Source organism: Falco rusticolus, chromosome 5, assembly GCF_015220075.1.
Source record: "Falco rusticolus isolate bFalRus1 chromosome 5, bFalRus1.pri, whole genome shotgun sequence".
NCBI classification, from domain to species: domain Eukaryota; kingdom Metazoa; phylum Chordata; class Aves; order Falconiformes; family Falconidae; genus Falco; species Falco rusticolus.
This window is the reverse complement of record NC_051191.1, coordinates 28883466-28893069: the sequence shown is the minus strand read 5'-3', so window position 1 is coordinate 28893069 and position 9604 is coordinate 28883466. Positions and strand designations below refer to the sequence as shown.

The window sequence follows — 9604 nt, the reverse complement described above, 5'->3', positions numbered from 1 at the left end:
TAGCATATATATTTTTATTAAGAAAAAAATGAACAAAATACATTCTCTCCTTATGTACATTACATACAACATAACTACATTTGTAGATGTTCCTCATATCACTCATTCATTTATGTACAGCATGGGGCTTACATATCAACCCAGAAATCATCAAAGATGATTTATGCCAAGGAAGAAAATTAACACTCGAGGCTGAACAAAGACCATCCGCTTATCTGTAAAGAAAAGGGCAGGATGGGGAATTGCCAGAGCCCAGGAACGATGCCTGTACCACCACGGGCTCACCACCAGACCAGTCAACATTTGACTTGCCTGTTACAACACATACGCAGTTCACAGCATTCGTCACCCCACAGACACTCACTCCTTTCCAGCCCAGGGCTGTCTGCACCTCTCGGTGGTCACATGTCTGAAACAACACCTGCAGGACAGACAGCAGAGCCTGTGGGATTGCTGTTGAGATACAAATGCTTCAAGCCAGATGCCAAAACAGAAAAAAAGGGCCAAATTGTGGGCAGGGGGTGGACACTCACAACTCCAAGCACTACATTGGGATAACCAGCTTTTGGGGACCACACGAGGGTGTAGAGGATGAGGTGACAAACACTGAAGGTCCAGACAAACAAACCATCACAGGGTACAGCGCTACAGCAAGAGTAGAGGCAACAGCTCAAAGAAACAGCTTGAAAAATACCCCTAACCAGGTGATGGTGTCCAGCCAGCCCGCTTTATCTTTAACCCCAAGCTACCCAGATCCTACCTACACTATCAACTCATCTAAGAGAGGTTATTTCAGCAGTTTCAAAGTACAATGATCAAAGGAAAAATACTTACTGAGACTCAATACTTCTAAAATGAGGCACGTTGCATCTCAGCATCTAAATGTACAAGATGCACATCACCACCAGCCACAAGGATGGCAATGTCATCTCCCATTAACTGAGGAGGAGCAAACGGGCTTTCATTTTCTGTCCCTAGGCAAAGTGGTCTGCAAGGTTGGGGGTCTCCAAGACTCCCATACACACATTTGCTTGTATAATTAAGGTCTTTTCTCTGGCTTACGATCTCCACAGCATCCCCTCATTTCCTGCTGCGGAGGAGGATATGCTGGAAGATACAGCAGAAAATACAGCCTTAATAAATAGTAACAGCTACTAATAACTAGAGTTTTGTTTTCTTTTCCACTACCCAGCACAGCAGCTTCTGAAGCAAGAAGTGTTTTGCACATCAAAACATCAACAGGAGGGAGAGAGGGGAAGGAGGACAGGAATGATGAAGGAGAGATGGAGGAAATATTCTGCCTCCACTGCTAGTTTGCCTTCCCAGTTACCACAGCAGACGAGAGAAAAAACAAGTCACTGGCACAATAGTTATCTCCTCTATGGTTAAATAAAAGTATTCTCCAGTACAGGAGCTTCCTTGAGGAAGGAAATCAGGCTGTCATCTTTTGAATAGCGCATATTACTACAGGGTAAGCAGAGGAATCAGCCACTGTTCAGACTTGGACTATTTGCAGTGAAGTCGCTGACTTGCAACGAAAAAAGCACAGGTTGGTAAAAGCCATTTTCCCCTTTTAAGAGCTGAGTTTTTTGTCAAAACCTTAAACAAAAAAAAGTCACTTTCAGCCTGTAAGTGGCTTCTTCAATGAACAGACTCTGTTCACACGCTGCAGCACTCTTCTTTTTAGTGAAACACAAAGTAATTATCGCATCCCCTGGCCAGCTAGTTACAAAGTCAGGATATTTAAAGTGTATATTCTCATCACTGGAGGGAAAAACCTGTCCATTGGTACTTGGGATGTGAAGTATACTGCAACCACTGGAGCCACTGCTGTGGTCTACCCTCCCCACCACCCTGTTAATTAAAAAGCGGCTAATTTGCCTTAATCTCAACGGCAGGTTTCATCAGAAAGCTCAGAACATTTTTAGGTTTTAATAATCTCTAAAGCCTGCCAGACCTGGTCTGATTGCTGGTTGTGCTGTACAACCTCCAGTATGTTTGAACAGTGTTAAGCCCAGCTGGCCTCCTTGCAATCGCTACAGAGGGACCAGGGATTAAAAAAAAAAAAAAGTTTTAGCCTCTCTGGTGTCTTTGGGATGGAGAGGGACAAAGCTCCAGGTGAAGCTCTAAGACTAGAAGATTCTGATATTGCACCTACTTCCGTTTGAGAAAGAGCCAAAGAATCCAGCTCACATGGGGGGGGGGGGGGCAGGGAAAGAGCTTTGAACAGCAGACCTACTTGTCAAGGGAGTTTTAAAAGTCCTTCCACAACAGATAGACCACACTTTAAACGCATGCTCACATGAGCCATCACTACATCACCCCCAAACCTACTTCTCCTCCCCCTCCCTCTGCCCTGCTATGCTGCAAACTGAACCCGAACACCCCAACTCCTAGCTGCTGTCCTCCGCTGGTGAAAGATTTGGGATGATGAAAGCAAGTGGCAGAAACCTAGGACACCTTGAGGGTTGGCATTATCACCTTTTCCTTCTGTCAAACAGCTACCACACTCCTGGGACCGTGCAAAATAAACGCTGCCGAGACGGGCGGGAAGGCTTACCCCAGTGCTGGACGCTGGGGCATGGAGGGGCACAAGGAAATGGCTGTATGCTGCGGTGTTACGCTGACAGCACATCGTGCTGCTGCTGGGAAATCTGCTCCCACCACACAGCTCTAACCTGTAACTCCTCAGCAGGTACTCCATTAAACGCAGGGAAGTCTGAAGGCACAGCATTTTAACAGCAGTGAATAGTGAGTACACAGGGAAAGAAAAAGAATAAATGGGGGAACGCCCAAGGGACCATGCTTTGACCATCATGCTGGACAGCATGTATGCTAGCGAGAGATCTTCCTTTCAAACAAGTAGCAAAACCAAAAATCCAACCTGGTAGAGCCAGTTTTGAGCTATTCACTCACGCTCCTTTCCCCAGGAATGAACCACGAGGCCATGCTGGAGCCGATTTCTGACAGCACTCAGTCTCCAGGTCATCAGTAAAAGCTGTGCTGACTTACAGCAAACAGCTGGAAGCCAAAGCAACATGTACCTTCGTCTGCACCAAGTATAAATTAAGACTTCAGGGTACCGAGTGATACACTGACAGCAGCTTAAGCAAGTCTGTGGCTGCAGATACTCGGAAGCAGAGCACTGAATTCAGGTCATAGCAGGTATCTGGAGTTCATCGCTAACATCAATTTCAAGTATATGAAATCAGAGACAGCGGCAGTACGTTACCTTCCGGATCTGCGCTTGGGCAAGATGCTGCTCTGCCGGCCCACCTAAGCCATACAGCTCGTGTTATATACAGCCCATGCAACCACTGTCCTCTTCAGAGGTTTACATATATATAGATATATATATAACCAAAGCATACATGGATAATCCAAAGGGACGCTATCCAGCTGGCGCCTGCCAGGAACACCAGAAGTATACCAGCTGGCATCAACTGTGACATTTTCTTGTGGGACTCTCAAATGGCAATAAGCAGGTCATTAACTGGCTTCCACTCTAAAACCGCATTTGGATCCACTGCCTACAGATAAAAGCATCTGGAGTCAATTTATCCAAGTGCTGAGCCATGTACTATTATAATGGTTCCAGTACAGTAAATCTACTTTTTCCACTCCAACTTCTCATTATAATAGAGGCTTTCAGTAAAACCAGGGATTTTGCCTACAAGTCATTACCACAACCAGCTTGAACTATTTCCAGCATAACCTTTTCCATGACAGGATAAGATGAGGTCTACCATACCCATAGGCATTTAGATACACCAACAAGCTTCTGAGAGTACATTTACATTTCCACAATATTTACAGCTTAGGTACGCCTATCAATCTATGCCAAGAACAAGTCACATAGTTGTTCTCCTTTCACAAAGTAAGACCCATCTCCAAATTACCATGTGTGCTAATTAAAATTGGCCAAGCTCATTCAAAGTTTCTATAATCTTCCCTCTAATCAGAACAGCAATAATTTTTATTTTTCATTTAGTGGGACCACCTCTGTTTTTGTAATAACTACAGCTACAAAACACCACAAGCACTTCCAGAGATATACATGAATTGCTTTTACTGTTAGGACTTCACGCGACAATGGCCAAACCATTCCTTAACTTGTCCAAGCCAAGTAATATGCTAAAATTCCAAACATACACCAGGACTCAAGTTTTCACAAGACATTTTTCCACTTCAAAAAACAAAGGTACTGAATGGAAATATACCTAATAATTTTTGCCATTTTCCCCAGAAGCAGCGCAGCATTACATCAACAGAATTACCGCATGTACAGAGATGCAAAGCCATTCAAGTTTAAGGTTGCACAGAGCTAATTCATACTAAAGTTTCACTTGATAAGCTCTACAAAAGTATTTCCTTCTCGATTCCGAAATACAGGAGGCAGCAAGAGAATTAATAGCATTACAGGTACCTGTCACCCTCCCACATTTGAAAGAGGCAGCGTTAATGCTCACCTCACAGCAAGAGCAACAAACAAGTTTCAAGTGTTTCTCAGAGCACTGCTCTGAATTTATCACTCGTCTGCAGCACCCACAACTGCAGGCTGGCACAGCAGGGCGAGATCAGCATACACCTTCGTGACAAAGAAAACTCCCTTCTCAATATTTGCACACATCAGGAAAATGATTCGGAAAACAGCTGTTCCACAAAGCCCTACGGAAAACACTCTTCCAGAGTCATTACTCTGCTTGGCAGGAGTCTCTCCTGGAAGAAGAAACAGCTAACGGAGACCCTGACACTTGTGGCTGCCAATTAAAGAAATACACAGAGGGCTACTAGCCCCACACCCCTGCAAAGAGCCTGCCCTCTTGCAAACAGGTGGGTCCAAATAGTTTGCTGACTGACTCCTCAATCTTTAAATTTTCAAGCTAAATTATCGTAATCGGTGACCAAAAAGTTTCAGTAATTTATTTTAAACCTATTGCTGCATCCTTACTCCAATACAATCTTCAATACAAAAGGGAAACTTTAGTAAGCTCTTTAGGAAAGTGTTCTAATTTCACTCTAGTTGCCACCACACAAAGCAAATACCAACTGGAAAAGCTTTTCCGGTTGGGTCTTCACAGACTGATTTTCCAAAAACGAGTGTATGATGTTCTGGTAGGAACCTCCAGCCTGACCCCTGAGCTAGTGTGTACCTGCATGCACACGGAGCCACCCTGGGCAAACAAGCAAACCCCAGACACGTAGTTACACAGCTGGATACAACTACATAAACTACACATCCAAGATCCTGTCCCGAGAAAGGGCAAACTAAACATTGCCAGGATGAAGTTCTCCTTCCTCATTATATTGAGCAAAAGGAAGAGATGCTTAAGAATAAATACATCACAAACATTACCTTTAGAAGAGCCAGAAGAGGAAAAAAATACAACTAATTTCAATAACCACTTTGCATCACCCTTCAGGTCTCCCCAGGATGAGTATTAATTAATGGGATCCTCAAGAAAAACGGCAAGAAGGTGGCTATAGTCTCCTCATTTTTAACAACATCATCTAAGTAGGTCCTTCTGCCACAAGAAAACATGTTGGGGCACACTGTGATAGCAGCACTTGCTTGGAGAAGTCATTTCGAGAGAAGTTTCCAGGACTTCTGCCTTGCAACTACTATGAGGGGTTGTACAGGACGAATGTTATGAAACTCAATTAATTCTGCCTAATCCAAGTGACCAAAAATCAAACCTGAAGAGCTTTATTTCTCTAGGAAAACATGTCACTTGACAGGAACAACTTTGCATAAAGAATAATTCCATGTTTTCATAAGAGATGATCTACTAAGTAATATCATAAGGACTACACTGAAGACCAGTGTCAGTGAAGAACCAAATTCACGAATCTCAAAAGGATATTTTTTTTTTAAAAAAAAGCTAAATCAGGACTAACATCTTGATGCCTATATCAAGTTTATTCTGCCTTGACTACCTATAGCTTTAAAAAAAACATACCAGAACCTTGTAACTTTGGCTTTAAAGACCCCAGTCATCATAAACGACTCCCTCTCTGACAAGTAATGATGCTTTCTTTTACAATACCTCATTTACAAGTTAACACATCATTTAGAGATAAACTACTGTAGTGCAAAGATTATGTGGTGTTAAATCCATACACAAAGTCACCTTATATTATAAGGTAAAGGCAAACAGAGTATGTTTGTCTCGTCTAAGCTAAAAAGCAGTCTCTGCTACAGCCTGCAAGCAGTAAGGGTGAGGTTCAAAGACTTCAAGTACAGCTTGTATATTTATAACATTGCATGCACTGGGCTGTGAAACATTTTCAGGTGGCTGTTTTCAGATCAAGTGGGTTTCTTCTCTGTTTATACTTCAGTATTTCTGTAATGATCACATCCAATGCTTTCCTGGGATATCACTGGTATCTTTAAAGCTCTGCATGTAATTAAATTCAAACTCTCCCTGTAACTGCTTGTCAATAAGTGGCTTATTTTGGAAGGAAATTTATACTTCACTGCTCAGAATTTTTAATTAGGTTTTAAATCAGGTAGCATAGCATGCACCAACGCAAGGAAGTAATTTAATTTTGACTCCTAGCTTTAAGGACACAGGACCAGGAAAAACCCTTGGCAAAGCCACAAGGAACCTTTGCTTTGGATTAACCTCTCTGGCCACAGGGTGCCTCTGCTGCTCAACAAATGCTCCAAAGCTGAGCAAATAGCTTCTGCTGGTTAATCACCAGCTGTAATCCATAAACTGTACTTGTGCGAGCTGAAATCGATCTGCTCAGGATAAAGGTAGGTCAATATCTGATCATCCTGAAGTGCTCTTGTTAGCTGGGATTGTCAGTCCTGCAGAAGCAATGCTCACCTCGCTCAGACAAATCAGTCCTTTACACGATGATACAAAAAATCCCACCCCTGAGCCGGCTGTCAGGCTTTGCATGCACCCCCGACACAGAGGACAATGGGTTTTGATCGAATTTCTGTAACGCAAATCAAGCCTGACACGATGCACTGCTCACCAGCAACAACATTCACCAAGCTTTTGGCATTCCTAAACTTCTACCATCTGCTTGCTGGGGCTCCTCAGTCTAGCTGCATCTTTCGGGTTCAGCCTCACACGTAGTCGTCAAAGGCGTACATGCAAAAGTTTATGAAGAACTTGATTAGAACACTGTCACATAAAGTAATTAATCATCTGACTGAAGCTGGAGAATACACAATGAGATAAAGTGATAAGGGAGCACAACAACACTCAAATTTTAAGTACTACAGGGCTGCAGCATTTTCACTGGTTGCATTAAAAGTGCTCGGTTCAATCTCAATGGATTCAACGCCTCAGCTGGAGTACTCCCCCAGTATAGCACTGGTGGTATGCTACATTTGTACCATGCAAGCTCTACTTCAGTTACAGCGTCAGCAAATGTAGCACATTGTAAAGCCTAGCAGTGACGTAAAACTTTCCATGTCACTGGAAAAAAAAATGCAACGTTTCAAAGAAACAATTCCATCAGATTTTGTTTACTGCACTATGCACTGAGTGGATTCTTCCACAGACATCTGATTTGTCATCCACTGAAGTATATAATGTCAAACCAGCCTCAAGTTACAGGTTACTTAAAAACACTGTATTTGTATAGTCCTCCCTGAAGACAAAGCAAAGCCTAACTGCTAACATATTGTTCCTTTGTAAGTGATTAAACACTAGCATGAGTTTTTAAATCTATTTCTAACTTACCAGGACTACAAAACTCACACAAAGAACATGACAAAGAGGCAATACAATGCAATCAAAGCAAGCAGACACTGGAGCTCTGAAAAAGACACTTCACTAACTCTTTATTTCAAGAGTCCAAATCATCTCTGCGCACACAAGACTTCCATCAAGCTCACCAGGAGTCACATAGCCACTGTGGGTGCAGTGATGATACCCTACTGGCATGAACATTTCTGGACATAAAGCTTTGCAGTTTCATTTAAGTATTTACATCTGCCAGTTTGTACTGAACACTCACCGACATTGAATGCAAAAAATCTCTAATGCTGGGTATGCATATCCTTCATTCCACTTCATAGTGCAGCACCAAGCCCTTACCTTCTTTATAAAGAAGGCTTTCTGCAAGGAAGAATATATTTTCTCTACATATGCATCAGCTTGCTTTCAAAGAGCTTTATGATAAAAAGGCCTCCCTCACATTCAGATCTACGTCTAAAATGCATTTGAAGGTGAATGAGCTGCACTATGTAGGAAGGAGACAAGCTGTTTGCAGCAATCCTCTTTACATTTACACATCGACGAACACACACAGAAGCATAGGTGCATGTAAACGAAGACAATCTGCTTCAGAAATCCTACACCCAACCCAGAGTCAGGTTGCAGAGGTTGGATGTGCATGTGGTGGAAGACCCAGTTCTGCTGTGCTCTGCGAGGGCCTGCACCATTTCTCACGGGAAGAGCCCAACAGCAAAAACCAAACAATCCCTGAAAAGGGGCCTGTGCAGATGACAACTGCACTCCCTTTTTCCAGTGGTTTCTCTGAGGTTCCCACTTGCCTGTCAGGTTTAAGTGGAAGGCTCCAGAGGACAGAAGATAGGCATGTAGGTACATTCAGGTTTAGATTGGGTATTGGATGCAGTCAGACACGCCTGTCAGCCCGACTCTGGGACAAGGGGACAGATAATTTGTAATGTGTGCTCCCCTTCACATGACACGCTGCTATTACAAGATTCAGGACACATACATTACTATTACCTCAACACGTGCCAGCGTCCCATTGCCAAGTTATTCAGCTGCTGAGGATGGAGTTGTAAGATAAAGCAATATATCATGACCAGCTACAAGTGAGCAAAGAACAACCTCCCCCCTGCTTTCTTACGAAACCCAAAATAAAACCCATCATCTTTAATTCCAGACAACTCACAAATCTCAATTTTCTCCTACAGGCAAAAACGATCACTGCATGATTGGGTTTTATTTTTTTTTCTTTCCCCCCACCTTTTCATCTTACATTTGCTAACTCAAAATCCAAAGTCAGAAAAAATATATATATATTTAGTCGGAAGTATGTCAGTTACATTTTATTAACCTACTCCAAGGGAAAAGCTTCAGGGATTCACCATACAAGTATAAAACCCCTTTCAAACACCTAGGGGTTACTATATTACTTCATCCCAGCAGTCAATCAATGCAGTAAAAAAATTAAAATACTGAAAATGGATGCTTTTCCCCTCTTGCACATGTCCAGTGATGGCTCCGTTACAGCGTGATGAGGTCCACCAGGTTGCCTTTAGGAGGGGTCATGTTGTCTGGAAAGAAGTTAACTAGCGTATCAAACAGCTGAGTTCTCTGCGCATACGTGTGGTCGACATCCGAAAATCCTGGGGAAGAAAGAATAGAGGAAAGCAAGTCAGTGTTCACTTCTTCACACACTCAGTTTAGCTGAGGAATACGCCAGTTGTCCATTTTGGACAGCTGTTAACTGTTTGCTGCTTCTGCCTCGACAAACTAACAAGGCTGCCAGCTCTCCATCCCGCTACTATGTGCTTATACACACAGAGATCACGTCAGCCCAAGCCAACACCGCAATCAAATGCCATAAAAAGTAAAAAGCAAATGGCTGTCAAGCTCATTGACAGTCC

At 42.9% G+C, this 9604-nt stretch overlaps 1 protein-coding gene across 3 annotated transcripts in view; it reads right to left on the bottom strand.

Annotated features, from left to right (window-relative positions):
* Window positions 1–9604, bottom strand: part of MKLN1 (muskelin 1) — a 107391-nt gene continuing 97787 nt past the window's right edge. For all 3 annotated transcript variants that reach the window (XM_037388383.1, XM_037388384.1, XM_037388386.1), the window contains one exon: window positions 1–9343. In XM_037388383.1, the coding sequence (XP_037244280.1) occupies window positions 9222–9343 (122 nt within the window). In that variant the 3' untranslated portion in view covers window positions 1–9221. The remainder of the gene's footprint in view (window positions 9344–9604) is intronic.